Raw genomic sequence first — 22,288 nt, 5'->3', positions numbered from 1 at the left:
CCTGTGGAGAAAACACATTTAGTTAACTACAATTGGATTTAAGATAATTAAGTTACATTAGCAATACTGGACATTTTTAATATAAAACATTCTTTGTTTTGTAATTCAAATTAAGAATTCGAACATAAAGGTAGTATTAAAAAGGAATCTAAGATTTTTTCATAACTCACAGGTTTTGGTTTATTCTAGACTCCCAAGTACAAATGACCAGAATGGCACTGAAGAAAATACAAAGCTGATACTACCACGTTGGTGTAAACATGTATTCTAACAGGTTGATTTGTCAATCAAATGAATTACATGATTTGTGGGGAAAACGATTAAGCTATGAAAATAGTACATTAGAAAACACATCAATAAATCAATTAGCAAGAAAGAGCACAACATATGTCAACGATTTTTTTTTGGAAAACTTTAGCACTTTACTGAAGCTACACAGAAAGGGCATAAAGGATATTGCATACTTTAGAATCTATTTGCTGTAAAAATGTACTTCCTAAAACAAATGAAGTTGTCTAAAATTTTTTACTTTGTACAAATGCAGTAAAAAGAAAGTATAACACTTCAGTGTTGTTGTTTGTTTGGTTTTTTTGTTTGTTTTGTTTTTTAGTAGATATGACATCCTTAAGGACCAAAGTTTTTAAAAGTACTTAAAAGAATAGAGTGTTCAAAATCCTACTGAAAGAGTATGAGAATCTGTCTTGGGTAGCTCTGAAGAACTGACCCAAACAGAAAAATGTGAAAAACTGTTTATTTTTCTAGCCTGAATCAGTGGAGCACATGGTAATTATTGTAGTATTTTCATTATCCTGATTTAGACTATTTGTATGATTTTTGAATGTCAGGCTTCCATATGAAGTTTTATTATAGCATTTCTCATCACAGACGATTGTGCATGTGTGTGAATACTGATAAACTATATTTCCAAGGACACTTGTTAATGACTGTAGTACAAGGCACACCTGTTTTTCTTCCTCCATGCAAGTGACTGTTGAAACATGAAAGGATCATAAATAGAAAACAAATTTCTAGGCACATAAAGGATCTGATCAGTATTTTAAAATAACAATAACAATATGTGGAACTTACCCAATCATATATGATATAACATAGACATTACAAGCGACACGTTACATTGCAATCCATTTCTCATCCCCCAAGGACAAAGCACATGTACTTGCCTTAGCTGTGTCTGAAACAGTATTCCAATAACCACCGCTGAGAGAGAACTTTCCGCTGCCTATTCGAGCCAAAATCTCCTCTGGGGTATCATCAGGACCATTTGCAAACGGAGTGTAGCTATTTAACCAAACAATTTCAGTGTTAATAACTTCCATAACCTGGACCTCAATGTTCTTATAACTCTGATCATAACATTCAGTGAGTTCAACATAATTCTAGGCAACAGATAGTCAATAGCTATAAAAAGAAATTAATCTTAACACGTGCAAATGCATGGTACTGACTACAGATCTGTTCTTACTCTATGTATTCCCTCAATATCGGGTCTGAAAACTAGATTTCTCCTAAAGCAGTCTAAGTATTGGTGGTTACTGAATTACAGAAAGTATTCCTTTAGCCTTCATATTTCAGTGAAGCAATAAAACACGCTGTTATAAAATTAAATGAAGACTTTATGATGAGTCTGAAAAAGAACAAATGCTGTTTTGATAGTAGGGAAAGGGGAGTGCAACAATTTTCCTTGCTTCATTATAAGCATTCTTGCTGTTACCAGAATATCCACAACCAAAAAAGACATATATTTAAAAACAAATATGTTTGTCACTTATTTATTTAAAATGCCAAAACGTCTCTGATGATGTTAACTCTTGACCAAAATGGCAATCTGAATAATCTAGCATAAAAAGATAATCTATTTGGCAGGTGCAACAGCAACTATCTTTTGAACTTGTGCAACTATAGCTGAATTTATTATTCATCATCTTTTATACAATTCATTTCTGTTGCATATATAAATGTATTTCTATTGCATTTATTATAGCCTAACTGCATCACTTCAAACTATCCATTGGCTGAATTTTGCACACAATCATGCTTCAATGCATTGTAATTATATTTGCAACATGTCTTTCCTTCAACGTATGTGCTGCTTAATCAGCTAATTTTCACATGAAACCATCAATTCTTACTCCTAAATCACCATAAAGCAGAAATTAAACATCTAAAATAGATGAGATCTGAGAAGCCAAGAATTTTTCCTATCAGTTCCTGCAAACTTGGATTCTACTAAAGGCAAAGCATATTCTACCCCCACTGAAGCCAAAGTTGAGATTAATCAGTGTCTCGATAGAAACATATTCAACAGTGTTGAATTTGTTTACATTTATTATTCTTTTTGTTTATATTGATAAAATAAATAAAACTAAAAAAAAAAGCAAACTAGTTTGCAAAACAAACTAAAATCACCCTTACCCAGTAAGCATGGTATAAAGTAGAACACCAAGGCTCCATATGTCACATGCAGCATCATAGCCCTGCCTCTTTAAAACCTGAGGGAGACAAATATTTTTTCTGAAAAAAAAAACCCCACTTAGAAATGCTTTGACTATGGCATAAAAATAGCGAGATTTCAAATTTTTCGTGTTGACAAAGTGATTTCACTTGTTATGCAAGAATGAAACAAATATCTAACTAGCAAAAAAAATCCAGTAAAACAAATCAAGGCATATAAGCTATCCTCGTATTTACCTCTGGTGCAACAAAATTTGCTGTGTAACATGGAGTCATCAGAAGGCCATTTTCTGCTCGTAGTTGTTTTGCAAAGCCAAAATCACAAATTCGAATTGATTCTGGATTACCAGATTCATCAACATAAAGAATATTGCTAGGCTTCAAGTCCCTATGAACAACCTAAAAAAAAACAGAAAACAAACCACTAAATACAATAAGCTAAACATAGGAAAGGCTTTATATTATAATTATCAATTCTGCTACTTAATTTCACATCTCCCATCAGCAACCAGTTTCCAGATTTCCAGCTTCTAACATCAGCTGCAGTACTTTGATGCTCAGTGGTGTCTGAAGTGCTAAAATTCTAATTTGGAAACTCTAACTATAAAGGCCCCTCCAGGCATCTGACTATCCCCAAATTTATCTGTACGATAGTTCCAGATGTCTTGCTCTAATGGGTGAATATATATATTTTCTCTTTTAACATGGATACCTACAAATCCGAACCTTCGCCTAGTAATATCTTTGGAGTCATGGATGTCCAGAGCTGCTGATGCACCACTGTGCTATGTAACCACACACTAGTTACTGTTGGAGTAACCATCTATATTCCATCCTCTTCACTCAGATAACCTGAATTAATCTCAGCACAAACATTTAAGGCCTGATTAAGGAGGAATTTTAATACTGTTCTACAAAAAAAAAATAAAAGGTATTCTCCTAATGGACTAGCATGTCAAAAAAAGCCTGTAGTTATTCCCAAGAGGCTGTCTCGTACGGGCTTGAGATGCAAAATGTTTGACAAAACTGTAGTGGCTACCAAAGTTCAAGCAGAATGAATCTTATCTTACTTGAAGCTATGTTATAAACAAGCCTCAATAAAACCTCGAATGCGCAAGTGCAGTCTTTGAAATCAGACGACCTGTTAGATTTTTTCACAAGACAAATTAGAATAAAGTCTCTAGAGGCTTTGCTCTCTGTAAAAAAAAAGGGTATACACTGCCATAAAACAGTAGAGTGGATCTAAATGTCCTCTTTTAGATATTTAAATAGACCTGCTATGAAGGTCTTTATCTTCCTGATTGTCTTATGTATTTGATTAATATTAAATACAGCTCTTCGTGGTTAAATTTGAATGGAAGACTCATTTCTTCTTGAAGTGTTTCACCACAATCTTTTCCAAGAAGGTAATCACATTGGAATCAGAAGATACCCTAAAACTCCTGCAAGTAAATGATGTGCAGAATCAGAAGCTCTAGGCACTCTTCCAGAAAGCTAGTAGTGTTTCAGGAAAGTAATATAAAACCGAGAAGTAAAAGACTGCAAAGGGTCTGCAGATTGCAAAACCATTTAACACAGTAATCTGTTGAGTAGAGGCTTTTTCTGCATGCAAATACTTTGCAATTCTCAGATTTAACAAAATAAATAAAATTATGGAAATAGGTATCTTGTAAGCTGAAATATACAAAATGGTATTAAAGGATTTGTGCTGGAACAGTAGATGTTAAGGGGATCATCCAGGCCTGAGATGTCAGTGTAGGAGAGAACCGGCTCCTGGTAGCCCTCAGTTTTTGAAGTTCAGATAGCTAACAACCCTTCTTCTCCAAGTGATGAATGAAACAACCTTTACTGCTCCAGAGGCAGACACCACCCTCCCACCCCCAGTTTTATTTCAGTTGGTGGTTTGGTTTTTATTTAAATACATCTAAAAGGGGTAAAAAGGAAGAGGTGGGCAACGGAAGCAGCACAAAGCTGAGGATTTGGCAGACTGCTTCTAGACCAGTCTGCTTGAGTTGTACTTTTTTTGGAAGAAGGGGAAGCAATTCTCAAGTGGGAGGAAGAGAAAGTGTAACAGTCTACTTAAAATCCAAACACTAATTCCTAAGTAATTGAGATGTTTATGTCAAAGAATAAATACCTTCCTGTACTAAGCTGTTTTCCTAAAGGTCAATTTAAAAAAGATGTCAGATTGCTTAGATTACATCGATATTTTGCACAGAAATAACATTTTATTTTAGAGCAAAGGAAAAGAGCAAAACAATATGCAGGACATTTCAGTTCCTTATTTCTTAGCATCATGTTTTTGATTAGCATTCTCGATTATCTACCAGCATGCAGAAGTACTCTGCTCCAAGATGACATGATACTTCTTGTTTATCCTTTTTAGGATGTCTATTGTGCCAACCCTTAATTTTTGTACGCTGGTCCTAATACTTTTAGAATGGTTTGGGTGAGAGTTGGAAGTATTGCTTACCATGAAGAGGAGGATTTCATTCCTCGCTTAGCTAATTTTTCAGTTCAAAAGTATCCTATGAATGTCAAGAGGAAAATCCTTCTGGGAAGAGTTGTCAAACCAAACATTACCTAACACGATATTCAAATGAGCTCCTCTGGTGTTGCCCTGGTTTCAGCTGGGATGGTTAGTTTTTCTTTTTAGTAGCTAGAATAGTGCTGTGTTTTGGATGTACTATGGGATTTGTTATGAGAAAAATGTTGATAGCACACGGATGTTTATAGTTGGTACTAAGACATCAAGGACCTTTCAGCTTCCCCTGTTTTGCCAGTGTGCAGGAGCACAACAGCCTGGGGCAGAGTATAGCTGGACAAAGGGCCCACAACTTCTAATTTATGACTTGAGTTTAGGTTTAGGATTGAGGCTGAAATTGACTAATGGAATATTCCATATCATGCAAGTCATGCCCAGTATATAGATAAGGGTTGACCAGGAAGTTGGAATCTCTCTCTCTCTCTTCTGGGGGTCTTGCACGGACTCTCGGTGTTCTCGCTTTCACTCTCTTTTCAGACCTCTCACTTGTCTGGGATTGAGGTGTCAGGATTTATCTGTTTCAAGATCACTTGCTGGGACAGGACAGGTGTTTGGTCACGGGGTGGTGAGCAATTATACTGTCCATCACTCATTTGTATATATTATTATAATTTTTAAATATATATGTTAATATATTATTATTTTGTCGTTATTATTCTCAACGTATTATCTCAACCCATGAGTGTACTTCCCTTTTCCCCTTTAATTATTTTCCCCATTAAACCATGACAGGTATCCAAAGGAGCTACAAAGGAAAAATCCACTGAAGATAGGGAGGACTCTTCCAGACAAAAATTAGACTACTGAAGTGCTTACTGTTTACATATATGACCATCTTTCATGCAGAAGCATCCTTAACATAAGACGACCCAAAAATTTGCAAAAGTAAAAGTTCCACAGAGCATGTGATCTAATGCAGTACTATCCATTCTGAAGTAACTTTTCTTAGATAATAACATTAGGTGTTAGCAGGTTGACTTTTTCCTTGCACCCTGACTTTCTGCTTTTTCCTCTATCCCCCTTTTCTTGTTTACTTGAAAATGCAACACATTTTTTAATTTTTGCCATGCAATTGTCACACTTGCCTTCTCTACCTTGAACTACTTCCCCTGCCGTCAATTAATTTCCTGAAGCATTAATTTTCTTTCTATTAACAGTCCAATACCACTCCCCGACCCTGAGATGCAGGAGTTACCAGTTATAAATCATGCTTTTCAAAACCATGAAGTGGAAGAAGTTACCAGTGCAATAGGTGGAAAATAAATTTTTGGGGTTATCACAGGACGGGTTTGCAATTATGTTAGGTTCCATGGCTAAGCAACAGCACTGGTCCTAGCACTTCTCCCTGGTTTATTTCCTCTCATATCCTATCTATTAGTCAATATATTCCACAGAATTGCTGACAGACTGCATGCAGGACAAGAGAAACAGTTGCATCATCTCCTTTATCTAGACATCTACACAAGTGATGAGGAATATTTTGATTTCAACACAAATTCCTGCTGCAATGTAATTATTTACAAAAAAAAAATTACTTAATTACTACATAGAAGAACATATCAAGATATAAGTTTATGTTTCTGAAAGAGAAGAATATTAACATGCATAAGCATTTTGTCTGAGATGAAAACTTACCCTTGAGCATGGAGATATTCAACCGTTTTTGTTATTGTGAACAGAACAGCACTAGCTTCTCTTTCCGAGAAAAATTTTTGCCTAAGAATTTTATCCAGTAGTTCTCCTCCTTTCATAAGTTCTGTTACTACATATACATATTTTCCATCATCATACACCTGCAAAAAGTACATAAAGATGTTAACTTCAAAATACTTATTCTCTGCTACCTTCCTGTGAAACGCACAGAGATAGTGAAGGCACGTCCACAAGCTGTTTTCTTCAATTCTTTTCCCATATTTCTCACTCCATGCACTATCCAAAACATTGCTCATCTTCAGAACACACACAAAACCTTCTGCAAAAAGGTAGTACAGTAATGAAATAACAAAAATGCTGGCATGCAAACATTTAAAGACAAAAAGGGTGAATAACATGTTGTTTTCCCTCCATAGTTCTACTGCAACAAATTAAATTAGACATGGGAAAAATTAAGAAGTAGTAATAAATGGAAAGTAGTTAAAGGCAAACCAGAGCTACTTCTAGAAGCAATTATTGCAGCAAATTACAATATGAACAGAGAGCATTCCAACGGAACAGTCAGACAAGAAAAAAAAAAAATCTAAGTTCACCTCAAAAAGCCTCTCTAAACACTGAAGTTAATGCATACAAAGCTGCTATGATAAAAACCTACAACTTACACATTACTCTGCATGTAAACCCTAACTCAGTCTAAAATTAATAAAATATGTATATTTTAGTTCTTACTTATAGTTATGGAAAACGGCTTAATTATTGCATGGCTTTTATTTTCCAGGAAACAACAGGTGAGGATTATTTATATTATCACCAGAGGGCACTGCAAACTGAACTATATGAAAAGGCATTTTACAGTATATTTAAGTGTTTCATTTCAGTTGCACTTTCTTGGGGTTTTAACTTAATCCTGAAAGTGGTTCCTGTTTTAGTGAAACCTTTACAGACTCTGTTCCCTATTATATTTCAACCTATTTTTTTATTGTGATGTTGGAATTGTTCTCTTCAGTAATACATGTGAAATAAGAACTAGTTTGTGATTAAGTATCAACACTTAAAGTAAAATAATTTAGGAATAGATACCAGATAAATCAAAAAAAAAGTTTCATCCCAATTTCCTTGTCTTAAGCTACCTGGGAAATACAGGCTACTAAAGTACTAACTAAGAAATTTTTGTGCTCTTAACTATACTAAAAGGATTTATTTTCCCATCAAATAAAAAAAAAAAAAGGAGTAAGAGTGCTAAAGAATAATTCTGCAGTATTTATAAGCTTATGACCTTAAGGAGAGGAAGCCGTGACAGGTTTCTCTATGTTTTCTTTTAACTGCAATTTTCCCCCCATGAAATATAAATGACTGATCATCTGAACGTGGTTGTATTAAGACTGTAAACATCACACTGTATTAAAAAACAGAATTATCTAATTCTAGATACTAAACTGGCATTTTAGATTTTTTTTTTTTTTTCAATAGGCATGCTCCCCCTGACCCTGGTATGACATGAGGAAATAAGCTTATTTCATTTAACGTGACAAAGCACATGCATCTCAGTACTGCAGGGGGCATTCAAGCAAAATTTACATTTGGTTACTATTTTATTTGCTTCCTCTTGCTGATCCTGTCTTGCCTGCCAAAAAAAACAACAACTCACCTCAAACAAACCATTCCCCTCCCTCACCATGATTTCTATAATTATATAATGGTTTGAGTTGGAAGGGACCTCAAAGATCATCTAGTTCCAACCCCCCCTGCCATGGGCAGGGAAACCCTCCACTACACCAGGTTGCTCAAAGCCTCATCCAACCTGGCCTTGAACACTTCCAGGGATGGGGCATCCACAGCTTCTCTGGGCAACCTGTTCCACTGCCTCACCACCCTCAACGTAAAAAATTTCTTCCTTGAATCAAAATCTGCCCTCTTTCAGTTGAAAGCCATTATCACGTAGTTGTTTGCACTGAACAAATACTGTTGAAGTTTTCTTCACAGTTAGGTGCACAGTAATACACTGAGATCATAAATGTGGTTTTTAAACAAACTCCTGGCACATGCCAAAAATCAGTCAGTATGTCTTTTGTACCAGGCAAACTAGAGGAAACCGGAGTGAGAACCAGATGTAGGCACACGAACAAAATATAATGTAATGGAGAAAGAGAACACAGTTTTTGCAAAGTGAATAAGATTTCACATATATATTAGGAGTTTTTTTAACTCATAAATAAGCACTTGGACAGAGAGACTGGATATAGTGTATTCAGGTTTCTAAAATGCTTCTGAAAAGATTCTTCAGTCAATGCTTTAAATAACTCAAACAGGACGAAAGTTCTGTTAGAGAACAGTAACTAATAGGTAAAAAGGGTAAAATACATATAATGGTCTGGCACAGGAAGTTTCTAGGTAATGGTTTGTTGGAAGCTGTGTGCTTCCTCCATTCTTTCACTGTTTCCGAGGCATCTACTAATGGCCACTGCCAGAGGCAGGATATTGGATAAGAAGGACATCTGATTTAGCACAATATAGCTCCTTCTTTTGTTTATATACTGTGTAACTGAAAAAGACCACTGATAACAATCAGAAAGAAAAACCTCAGAGGACTGGGCATTGCAGAAAGAATTTGGTATTTTGAATATCCATTGTTTCAATCCAAACACCTTCAGAATTAAATTACATAAAAAGGCCATGAAAGAATAAAAATTTCCATCCTAAGCTAAATGCAATTACTGCATTTGTTCTTGAAATACAAGAAAACAAAGAAATTATTTCTTGCAGAATAAAAATTCCAGAGACATGCATTTAATGCTGAACAGTTTTATCCTGACATTTAAAAATAGAAACTTTTTTTTTTTTTTGAAATTGAATGAAAAATGTTGTCAAATCAACATTAAGTTTGATTTGTATAATAATACATGGTGCCCTTGATTAGTTTGAGGCCTGAAGGCCAAGTACTCCTTATTCTTTCTGGTGAAAGCTGTAATAACACACCACTATATTGTGGGATATGCAAGCAATCCACCCCACGCATCTGTATTAGGACAATGAAAACTTAAAACAATGTTAAATTTTTACAGTAATGGAAATTATACAAGTTTCTAATAAATATGAATCTTATACCTCTTTCCTTACATTGGACATACTTCCATTAATTGGGCTTGAAGAATTGATGTGAAGTAGAAATGAGAATTATAGCCTACTAGCTTCTCTTCCTCTGTGGACTTAAGACTTTTTTTGTAGTCTTCTTTTGTTATGTGTATATTACTGTTGGTGTGAATGAAAAGATGGCTTCTACTGAAAGATGACTGATTATGATGATGAATTAATTACGAAGTAGAATGGTACAGCATATGTGGCAACTTTTCACGGCTGCCTGTGTTTCTCTGCTCTCAGTGAAAAACATCCATAATGCTTAAGTTCAGGTAAGCACTCACATTCCGTATGTTTGTTTTCCTGCTTCAATTACATAACCTCTTTTATGAATTAAAGTAACACATAAGCATGCGCAGCACTAAAAGTAACCTGAATGTTGATGTAGATTCTGTGTTAGCACAGTTGCTTTCAGGTAGCTTTGTTGTCCAACCAGATGAAGCAGAACAAACAGAAGTGGGCTTGTATTTATGCTATCTAGCTTGCAATAAGGTAAGCGCCATAGTGGGCTCCCTTGTATATCTGACCTTATTTTGTTCTCCCAAGAAAGGGCCAAATTACACCATATTCATGAAGTGAAGACAGATTATAGAAGGTGATCACCTTTGGGCAGAGTCTCTAGTAGTCACCTCCATAGTATTTATAAGCTACTGTTTTAATGACTTCAAAATGACTGAGAATCTCCCTCCAGCTGACCTCAGCTTCCTGTAAATGGTTAGCTGTTTGCTTGAGGTTTGGTTTTGGGCACTAGAATACTTTCCTGCAGACTAAGAAAGTCATTAAGCATCTGCCTTTTTAATTTTTAATCCTCTTTAATGCATAATCAAGGAGAGAAAGCAAATTTTCTTTTCCTGTTAGATCATCAGTGTCTACTGTTCACTATGAAAAACTCTACCTCCCAACCTATGCTATGCTTTGCTTTTTACGGTCAAAGTGTTTCCATGGTCAGAGCAAATAATAGAAGAAAAAGATAGCTAGATAATCTTCCAGATAAAGACACTAGGTAAAGAAAAGTGATGACTGTGGATATGAAAAGATTTTGTCCACTACTCAGTAACTCCTTACTCTCCATGAAAATCACTTTGGGTATTGTGTTATCTCAAACAGTGAGTCCTCAGTAATGTAATAATGCACTTGAAAATTGCTTTTGACTAATGAAAGCAAAGGTAAATTTGAAGTTAACCAAGCAACCAAAAAACTTGCTTGTTCCTTTGAAAATACAGCCAACATTAAATGAATTATTCCTGTTCTAGATTTATGAAGGATCATAGAATCACAGAATGGCATAGGCTGGAAGGGACTTCAGAGATCATCTAATCCAACCTCCCTGTCATGGGCAGGGATGCCTCTCAACTAGACCAGGCTACTCAAGGCTCCGTCCAACCTGGCCTTGAACACCTCCAAAGAGGGGGCATCCACAACCTCTCTGGACAATTTATTCCAAAGTCTTACCACCCTCGTACTGAAGAATTTCTCCCTAAGATCTAATATAAATCTGTTCTCCTTCAACTTAAACCCATTTCCCCTTGTCCTATCAGTGGACACTCTTGTAAAAAGTCCCTCCCCAGCCTTCCTGTAGGTTCCCTTCAGGTATTGGAAGGCAGCTATTAGGTCCCCCAGAAGTCTTCTCTTTTCAAGGCTGAACAATCCCAGCTCCCGCAACCTGTCCTCGTAGCAGAGGTGCTCCAGCCCCTGGATCATCTTTGTGGCCCTCCTCTGAACACGCTCCAACAAATCTATGTCTCTCTTATGGTGGGGACACCAGAACTGGACACAGTATTCAAGGTGGGGTCTCACAAGAGCAGACTAGAGGGGGAGAATCACCTCTCTTGACCTGCTGACCACGTTTCTCTTGAGTTATTTGACTGCTTAGCAGGATTACGTTGTATCAAATATGAGCATCTTTAAAAGATGACAATGAGACATCTCAGTAAAAAAGTGGATATTGTTGAATAAATTGCATTAGGACATTGTTTTATTTTTAAATACTCAAAAACAGTAACATAAATCTAAACCACGTTGTTTATCACCTCTCAAATTAGAAAGTGATATGCAATTATAACACTTTAAAGGATGTCTTTAACACACTACTTACATCTTTCAGGGTAATAATATTTGGATGCTGTCCATAGCGCAGTAAGATTTCAATCTCCTCTGTTGGATCTCTTTTACTCTTGTCAATGATCTATAAGAGTAAACAGACACATAGGCATAATTCTTTTTGTGATATTATATAGCATAACAGTTTGGTGTGCTTACTAGCATGAACAGATAAGCAGTATTTATTGTTGTTGATAAAGGACATGGATTATAACCAAATCAAAGTCTGTTAAATTGGAACAGCAAGTCAAAGTAAAAAAGTTCGAAAAACACGGAAAAGTCTCCCAGTTGAAAACAATTCTGGAGGATAAGCAATCTGATCCCTCAAGCTGTGATAATAATGCAAGGCTGTTTAGTAGATAAGACTTCAGTTAATAAAATAGGAAGTTCCTCTCTGACATGATATACTGGTTTGACCATGCTAATGAACTCATTTTCACAAAGCTAATCTCAAACAAATATTTAGTGCAGCAAAGACAAAGCAGGAGAATAAGGGAATCAAAATAAGAAAAAGGAAAAATTTCTCTGAGTTAATTCAGGCAAGCATTCCATTATGAAAGTTCATTTGAATCTCTGGAGGCTTGCTAGTAGGCTCTGAAGTTCTCCCTATGCAAACAAGCAAAACATTATTTTTCCCTACTTAAAATGTATTCTATTCTTTTTTTTTTCCTCTTCTTTTGAACTGCAGAATTTCCTCTAATGTCTTCTCCATCTCTGACTGACTCCTCCTTTCTCTTGGCATCCTAAAACCCTTACCTGCTACCAGCACCATCCTAACACATTGGACACTGATCACCTTATTCTTTTTTCATGATTCCTTGAGGTAAAAAAAAGCCACAACAGAGGCAGCAGAAAAGTGAGGCAATCCTCGCAATAAGTGTTACAGCTTAGAATATTAACAGCAATGCCAGTACTTTCTTCCAGTTTCAAGAAATTACTTCAAATTGTAAGCACAGAAGTCAAATCTGTTCCTGTCCAGAACCAGAATAATGACAAGTACGTAACTACCAAATTGAAAATGGTTTCCAGTAGACAATCTGTGTACAAGGATACAACAAAACACAATGTATCTTTGCATTTTACACATTTGAGAAGTAAACTGTTCAACAATTCAAACAGAAAATAGCTTCACAATACAGGATTTAAATCTTCACACCCCCTCATCCTGTTAAAGCCTGCTAATCTATACTCCTGCTTTCACAGTAACCATTCAGCTCCCTAGCGTTATACAGTAAGACAAAAAGATAAACTTATCATTTCACTTTGGGAATTCTACTAAGAATTTAATGCCTTCAAAGAAGTGCTAGAACACCCAATAGAATAACATAAAGCAACATTATAAACCTTGTTAAAAACCAGCAAGCAAAGACAAAAGAGTTGAAGTTTATTCTGGAAGGTATACCAGACTTAAGCACTGTTACGAACTCCTAGCTATCTGACTATTTATGAATCTACTTTGAAGCAAAGCCCCTGTATATAAGTATGTTTAAATGAAAGTAATCACTTGCATTTTTTAAAAAAGTGATGGAAAGTAATGTAAGCTTTTCATAGTACATTTCCTTCTAGAAGCAGTCATTTAACTCCCATCAGTTTTACTGTAATTACATAGGTGTTTCAAAGACTGAAGATTGTTTTTCACCACCCAAACCAGCATATAGATAACAAAACCCATAGCAATTCTATATAAATATCTGCCAGTAAATATTCTATTAGTTGATTAGTATAATTCATGTTTGCATCTAAAATCTTTTTGCACTAAAAAAATTTGTCTTAATTTGCTGCGTTCTTTATGACAAATAAATTAACGATGACCACTGTCTATGATGCTAAAACCTGAAAAACAGTTGGTGTGTTTTATAAGTAATTACCTTTACAGCATATTCCATGTTTGAAACTTTATGAATACATCTCTTGCAGATAGAGTAAGACCCAACTCCGATATCTTCCTTACTTCATATCCATCAGTAAACTGAATGCTGTTCCTGTGCAACTGCTACCAAAATAACATGATCAATTAATGAATATTCTAAATATATAGCTGACATTATATTTTTTTTTAATTCCTACTGATTTGCTTCAGATTTTAAACTGATGGCTCTACTAGGTCAAGGTGGTCTAAAAAGCCACTACCTTCTGTTTGATATTAGTATGAGATAAATTATGTATGAGACACACTGTAAATAATGCACACTGTCTTTTAGAAACTCACAACATGATGTTTCTGGTTACTGATTTATTAATTTAAAGATAGAATCTCCAAAACAAAGAACATGAGAAGACAAACTGGTAAAAACCCTGGTAAAAAACTAAAGCATCACTGTTTCTATTATCCGAATAGACGAATGCCAGCTGGAAAACGCAGACATGCTGAAGAGAATCAGATTAACTGGAAATTGCATGGAATGGCAGTCAGAAATCCTTTCACAGAAATAACGAGCTGAAAGACAGAAAAATGTTCACTCTTGTAAGGAAAGGAAATGGTGTTTCTAGTATAAGGGGTTTGTGCAAAGGATGCAAAGCATTTGCAGGAAACCATCTGGGTATCCTGCAGCACAGAAAAGAGGAAATAGGAGTGAGGAAGTGGTTGAGGGGCACAGAGGAAAGGCAGCAGAGAAACAGACTTTTACGAGAGAAGGAAACCATATACAAAGAGAAAGAACCTCATCCACAAACTATGTGGGGAAGAAGGCGCACAGAAAAGCTTGCAGAAACTTTTAGTAAGACTTCAGGATCAGAAGTCATTCTGACCCATATACTATATCAGACAGCTTCTTTAGAACAAAAAGGGATCTAAATCTCCTTGAAATTTAATGGTTTATTATACATGAAACAGGTAATGTGTACAAACAAGCATGTTACGACTATTCGAGAAATAATAAGAGGATTAAAGAAATAAAAAAGCTATTTATGTTCTGAATAGACTGGTTTTTAATTTTTTTCTTCAGATATTTGAAAAGTGTCCTTGCAGTGAATACATAAATAACCACATCATACAGCGTACCTTTCTATTCCTACCTATACACTAGAAAGAAGTTTTCAACACAATTTAGATCACCAGTTGGTTTTCATGACTCAGTCTTCCTCAGTAATTAGAATTATTAGAAGCAAAAAGAGGAGGTAGAAATACAATTTGTGCACAGGTCTTCTAGTTTTCTTTCCTGTACATGCATCTGCTTTTTTTCCCCCTGCTGGTTGCAAACTCTTCCATGCTGAAGCATGCTTTTAGAATGACCTCAGTCTCATACGGAGGCAAGGCATGCCTCTCCCCCATTCAAGCACGAGGTCCACCTTTCTTGTCTCACACAAAAATTGTACCTAAGCAAAGCTTTGTTGTCCAAAATAAGCAGTCATGGCAGTAATAGAGGACATAAGAACAACAACTGCATTAGGCTATTAAAAGTAACACTCTCACGATTATTAATAAGGGAGACTAGTGGAGTCATCCTAACACTGCTAGGAAGCCAAAGCTTGTGTGCTTGCTGTAACATTGACTTATACGACACACTGAAATTGGTCAGAAAATATCACAGATCAGCATATTAACTTAAAGCAGCTCGGGAGGGATGGAATATGTCCTGGGTCATGGGTTCCAAAATACACAGCAGTCCAAAACATCCAGATACAAATCACAGTTGTACTCCAGTGCCTCCAACTGCACTGTAGGAATCAACTGATCTTTTCATGCACAGAGGAAAAAGACCAAGATGTCTGTTATTCCCCTTCACCTTATAATCATGGCTTGATATGAGAGAGTTTTACAGTACAGATGGTAAAATGTTTTCATTTAAGGGTTGATGCTTATTCACACCTGTGGCTGCTCAGTAATTAAACAGGTTCTGCACCTTCAGAGGTTTTGTCTGGGTAAAATAATCTGTCTTTACTTTTCTTGGATGAAGGTGATAATGACTTTGTCATGGTACTTCATTTTGAGAAGGAGGAAACAATCCCTCCATCAAGAGACAGCAATACTGCTTTATTGACTTGTTTTTTTTTAAAGTAGATATACTCACCTGGACAATTGAATGCACTCCAACTGTCTGCATTGCTTGGCTCTCATCATCTGATGCAATAGCTACAAAACTAAATCCTCGAAAAAGCTGATGTGCATTAGCACTAGGTGGGATACCAGGTGAATCTGAAAAACACATGATCTACTTAGAAGAAGAGTTTTTAAAATGTAGAGATGAGATCATGCCTACTTTGAAGAGTAAACGACAGCTTTACTCTATAAAGTCCACAGAAATTGGAACTTGCAGAAATTGTTTCTGAGGACCAAAATACAAATAATTACTGAATAGTTTTGCATATACCATCTAGAAACACAACTGATAACAACAAAGATCATATTACTCTCAGACAATATTTTATTATACAAAAACCAGCACTTTGCAGAAAATATTTACATATAGGAGCATATCCATGTTATATTTATGGAGGAGAAGCACTCAAATTTGCTAACACCCCAAATATGTAAAGACAAAAACTTCTATCACGTTTTGAATAGATCAGTGTAAAACTATGGAGAGACAGATTGCTCTGAAACAGCAACTTTGCCACTCAAGTCTGACATGACTAAGTTTCTACATATACATAGGATGTAGTCACTATCATGAATTAAATGAAGCCATAGAATACAGCCTTTAAAGAGACACAGACACGGATAATCTTTTATGAACTATGGAATACTTGTCTGTGAGCATTCAGCCCAGCTCACCTGTGAGCATTCAACCCAACAAGACACTTTACATAAGCTGAACAGGAATGATGCTTCTGATTTTTGAATATGTAAATTGTTTAATTCTTCTCTTTTTACCTTTTGGAGTTTTTGCTGTAAACTCAGGGTCAAAATAAAACGTATCTTCAGGTCTGCCAGTTGCAGGTTTAAAGGGGGATGAATTTCTCTCCTGTACAATTTCTGAAGAGAAGGCATAGGCCAGAGTGAATTAAAAAGTTGGATGGCACCACCAAACATTTAACTAAGAAATTTACTGAATTGATTTTTTAATTAGATACTCACATTCCAATCTATTTTAGAAAAAAAATGCATGCCTCTTAATTTCTTCAACTCCATCTGGACCTGCTCCTTTTATAAGGAGGAAAAACATCTGTGAATTATTTTCTTCTTGGTCAAAAGAATGACTAGCAAAATAATATTTCTTATTTCTTCTGCATTAATTTTAGATGTACAAATAACAGAAATAATAATATTTTGTTGATCATTAGAAGAGCAAACAGGCAAACTATGTTCTTACTTCAAAGCCTATTTTACACAAGAAACTGTAAACTTATTTTGTCAGTTTAATGATCATTGATGTTATCAACATTATTATCATCAAATTTAAAATATTTTGCTAAACGCTTTACCTAATCTGTTTGCTGGGTTTCTTTTGAAGAGCATTCGCAGAAGACTCTGTGCTTCAGGACTCAAGAATTGAGGCATTCCAAGCTTGGCCCTATAGAACAAAAATAATTAATAGCATACAAACATATTTACTTACGAATTAACTCTGCATTCCCTCTGTCCTTTGTCATTCAACAAATCCACATCAAACAAAATAGCATCACTGAGAAATTGCCTTCAGAAATCAGAAACAGAGCAAAAGTGCTGTCAGTCATGTAAACCGGTAATTTCCTTTTTTCTGTTTCAAGTAGTATAATATTTTTAGTAATGACTCAGGAACTTTAGTAGAGGAAGAAGTGGTGAAAAATGTAGAAAAGATAGGTATAGGATAATAGTTTACAAACTTGTAAAATTTTTGTAATATGTTTTGATCCACTTTTAAGTTCAGTTATTACCAAATGACATCAAACAAGCAAATCCATTTGATAGTAAGATAAACATTTTAAAAGTGGTAAGAAAACTACCACAATATAATGCACACCAAGAACACTCAAGCAAAACAACAGGAAATCTAAGCTAGAAGATAGAAATTGAATTAAGGTAGGACAGGTCTGGCAAGATTAGCAGGTTTAAAAAAAAAAGGAGAAAAATATCACTCCCTCCTTTCTTTCTTTTTGCTTCTCTCCAATCCATTTCAAATATTACTTTCCAACTTGCCAGTCTTGAATTTAAGTTTTGTAGTTCTGTCATTTAATTTTGTTTCGTAATTCTCATCATATTTTTCTCCTCCCCATTTAAGGTTGAGCCTCTATCCTGTCACTGTTACTAGGTCCCACTTTTTCTTATGACCATGATTAATGGAAAGGATGGACAATTCCCTCCCTTCCATGTCTCATTCAACCTGTAGCTTGTTTTTTTTTTTTCCATAACAATCCATGACACAAGCTTTCTCTGTGCTTCAAGCAGAAGACACAACTTGCCTTGTGTTCCAGCTATTCATAGATGGCCACCTCTGTGTCACTTCAGCAAGTGCATACATGTTGTCATTACTCTAATAATTGAATCTACTAAATTTTCCATTCCTTTCTGCATTAAAAACAACAGGGCCAAGTGCGAGGAAGTTTGAAAAACTTGGCCTTCTTTAGGCTCTTCAGTAACATCCTACAGGCAGATCAGACCACCAATTGAGCGGAGGAATGGGCAGTGGGCCATCCAATGCTTCCCTGATTGCCGTGCACCACTAGCAGCTGAATTCTTACTCGTGCACTTTATACGTAGAGATTTCACTGCATGTTCACTTGATGTCATTTCTGCTCACAGCAAAGTATAAGAGAGCCACACTGTAAGAAGGAAGCAAGGAACACATTGTCTGCAGAAGCGCAATGGTATCATTTACAATGTTACTGAAGAACAGAGAACAGCCAAATAAATACGATAGGACTGTGCTGGAGTGGGTGGAAATCTTTGTCCTACTACAATCCAAAACAGCTCCAACAGTAGGATGCAGCCCTGGAGGTTCAGCATGACAGGTCAACTGCTTAGAAAATTCTAAAACCAGGCCAACAACATAACTGCAATTAATCTTACAGAGAATTGACTCAATGAACTGAAACAGAATATGTAGAAGAAATTCTAGAGGACCAGTCCACAGTGGAGTGAATTGAAGGTCCTTTTGCAAACCACAGAGATTAAGACTGTCATTGCACTCTTTCCATCATGAAGGAGCACTTTTCACAAAATCCTTTACTGGCCACATGACACAGCAGAAAAGGCAATCGCCAGGTCCTCAGAGGTCCTAGGTTATTCAACTACATGAGTGACAGCAATTTTTTTCTGACATTCCTGATGGATGAAGACAAAATTTTATATGAAGGCATACTTCTTCAGTAAAGGAGAAAAGATGCTTTAAAAAGTTAACTTTATTGCTGCAAACTATGATTTCTTCAAATTGCAGAGTTTCTAAGTTTTAAGTAAAACACACAAGAATAAACAAAATCTGGTCTTTGCAATATTGTGAGAAATAAAGAGCCCAGGAAAAGATGTGTTGTAGGAAGAATACATTTTCTGTGGATTTTCAGGAACAGAAGGTAAGAAAAACAATATATCTTAAATGATACACTATGAAAATACGAATTCATATGCATACCTATTCATAAAATAGTTTTACAAAAAATTTAAGGAAAGATATAGTACATTTACTAGTAAACAGAAAATAAAAAGAAAACGTACTGCCATTCTTATGGGGCCAGACAAAAATGCGAACTTATCAGAAAAGACTTTAAAATATCCTCTGTTTTTCAGCTGTTCATACTACCAACAGCAAAATAAATTCATACGTATGTAATAATCATAAGCGTACAGAACATTTAAAACAGAGGTAAAATTTCTTTATTTCATACCACATTTTTTGTGCAGCGCTCTCAGACTAATAACAAAGACTAGAAGGTGAGAAAAGAAAAAAATTGGAAAGGGAATTAGAGATACATGCTCAGATGAAATCCAAAGGTAGTTATGAATGTCAATTAATTGGGGAGATGCAAGGAGGATATTCTACATGGCAGCTGAATACAGAAGATTTTTGTTAGCAACAGTGCAACGACTGTTGAGGAACAGAGTGAAGTCACATGTAGAGGACAGAAGAGAAGAGGAAGAATATGACTTGCAAGACCGGCTGGGAAAAAAAAAGCAGGCTCCTGAAATAAGTGAGAGTGCAGCAGAACTATCTCAAACTAGCTTCTTGTAAATAGGATGTGGTCAGAAAGAGTTTACACTTGCTGTGAATAGATAGAACCTTTTAGTTAAAGACATTCAATAATCACAACATGAAGATTTGAACTGGCATGGTGTGAGGCAGCAGAAGAGATTAGCACCACTAAATACATTTGCAAATGTAAGATGAGGAAGAAAAACAAGGGCAAAGAATAACATAACATGTATGCATATGAAAGCAAGGCAATGAAACGAATGAGTTTTTGTTTTCTAGTGGTTTTCACATTCTAATTACGTCAGAAAAAATATGAAAGAATGTCATATTTTCAAAACAGGCTGTTGGTGCAAAAGAAATGCTGGCTTCGATATATAGTAGGTAAGTGGGAACGGAACCAAGAACAATGATAAACAACAAAGCAGAAAACGAATGAGAAAATTAAATAGTCTTATGAGCTTCCATGGGAAAAAAAACGATATACCGACAAATGGCTGGAAACAGAGAAGTGAAACTATGATATGAAGAAACAGAACTGTTTGCACAGCATTAGGCTACAGTCCCAAAAGTGGGACAGTTATGTCACAGCTTGTATCAGTTCAGATGAATATGTAGGGGATCAGCAAGGAAAAAAAAAAGCAGGCCTTCATCAGCAAACCTGAGAATGTTAATGCATGAAGGAAAGCAATTTCCACAATACAGCTAATGCAAATCTATATGGGAAATAGCAAAGGGGAAATTTGAGCTTGGGCATGGTCATAGGAGATTACATAAGGGAGGATGCACTTTAACAAATAGGGGAAGGGTCAGGAAGCAAGTTGTTGGCAGAACCAGGAATATAAAGAAGTGGGGTGAGGAGCTGGTAAGATAGAGAAGGGTAAGGAGAGAAAATACTTTCTCAAAAAAAAAAAAACCAACTAAAAGAACAGAAAAAATGCACAGATTATCAAAAAGATAAGAAAGTTAAAAATATTATGGAAATAAGATGGGAAGGATCATATGATTGAGAGAAGTTATTATTACAGATTAAAGAACTGCTATGAAATTCTTTGTACCTGGTCATGGGGAAGGAATCGAAAGGTTAATTAGATAGGAGCAAAGGGAATTAATGTATGGAATAGGCGAGTGAGGACTTCACCAGTTACCTTGGGAAATGACGGGAAGAGTAGAAATTAGATATTTGGCAGCCGGAGGGCATCCTGTAGAATACCTGCATGAGATATATAAATTAAGAGTGTCACTTCACTTTGCGAATCCATAGTTCATGGTTTCGTTTTCTGTATTTTCCCTTGGAAAAAGTAGAGTCCAGTGAGCATTTCAAACGTATAGAGTACAAACCTTTTTTCATCAATTCACATTACTGGACACAAACTCTAATTTGACAAAACTACTTAGCATCTTAACCTTCCAAAATTCATGCATGTTAACAACCAAGTCTGTGCAAAACAATTTCTCATTGTACAATTTAAACTACTATGACATCAAGCAGCCTTTGCAATTTTTAAAGATGCGAAATATTTTCCTATATTGATACCTTGCTTTACATGCTTTTATCTGAACAATTTAGACTATTATATTCTGTGTTGCATTTCTGCTAAAAAGTTTATTCTTGGAAGGACTTCATCTATACAACTGCTATTTTAGTTTTCAAGAGGGTGGGAGGTAGGGAAAAAGACTCCCCTTTCAAAAGTTAGTGATGATTTCTCCTCATGCAGAGATAATTTAAAAGGTCAAAATTTTCAAGATTGGCATGTACATAGCCTTCATTAGAAAGAGGAAAAAAGTCAGTTGATTGACAAACACATGCACAATGAAAGGTGGTTACTGTATGCATACAGTGGAAATAAAGCCTGAAGGAACACATAAGAGCTACACAGTATGTGCATGCATGTTCTACAGTGCTGGTAGTAGGCAACAGACACTGTTAAAACTACTGATTTGTTCTGAAAGTGACTGAGTAAAATAGATAAATATAAAGGCACTTCCATTGGGCTGCAGTACACTGCAGGGATATCAGATCTAAGTCAGGTGCTGAAGCAGTCTGGCAGCAGTCACAGTTGCCAACGCTCTGAGGCAGAAATTCTGATTTTGGGTTTAAGAATTGCAAAACAATTTAGTTTAATGAAATATAATAGCATACACTTAAAGCTATCAAAATTAAATAATATAAAGGAAACCCTCTGAACGTTTATACAAACTAAGTCATCCTTGACACAAGGTATCCTTTATTCCTCTCTTTCTTGGTAAGACTCAAACATCAGCTTTCTAAGCATTAAAACCGTACACTGATAACTGGAGTGAATAATGTGTATGGAAGTATATTTAGATCTGCAATAAG

At 35.7% G+C, this 22,288-nt stretch overlaps 1 protein-coding gene across 1 annotated transcript in view; it reads right to left on the bottom strand.

Annotated features, from left to right (window-relative positions):
• The window catches only part of RPS6KA3 (ribosomal protein S6 kinase A3), an 86,251-nt gene that overhangs the window by 7,312 nt on the left and 56,651 nt on the right, over positions 1-22,288 (bottom strand). The window contains 13 exon segments of the mRNA XM_086615496.1: positions 1,182-1,299; positions 2,434-2,510; positions 2,710-2,871; positions 6,649-6,810; positions 11,901-11,990; positions 13,774-13,856; positions 13,859-13,898; positions 15,916-16,040; positions 16,719-16,790; positions 16,793-16,820; positions 16,923-16,937; positions 16,939-16,988; positions 17,270-17,366. Of these exon segments, the coding sequence (XP_086471622.1) occupies positions 1,182-1,299; positions 2,434-2,510; positions 2,710-2,871; positions 6,649-6,810; positions 11,901-11,990; positions 13,774-13,856; positions 13,859-13,898; positions 15,916-16,040; positions 16,719-16,790; positions 16,793-16,820; positions 16,923-16,937; positions 16,939-16,988; positions 17,270-17,366 (1,119 nt within the window).

This window comes from Tauraco erythrolophus, chromosome 1, assembly GCF_009769465.1.
Source record: "Tauraco erythrolophus isolate bTauEry1 chromosome 1, bTauEry1.pri, whole genome shotgun sequence".
Classification (NCBI taxonomy): domain Eukaryota; kingdom Metazoa; phylum Chordata; class Aves; order Musophagiformes; family Musophagidae; genus Tauraco; species Tauraco erythrolophus.
The sequence above is the reverse complement of the archived record's forward strand: the minus strand, read 5'-3'. Positions and strand labels throughout refer to the sequence as shown.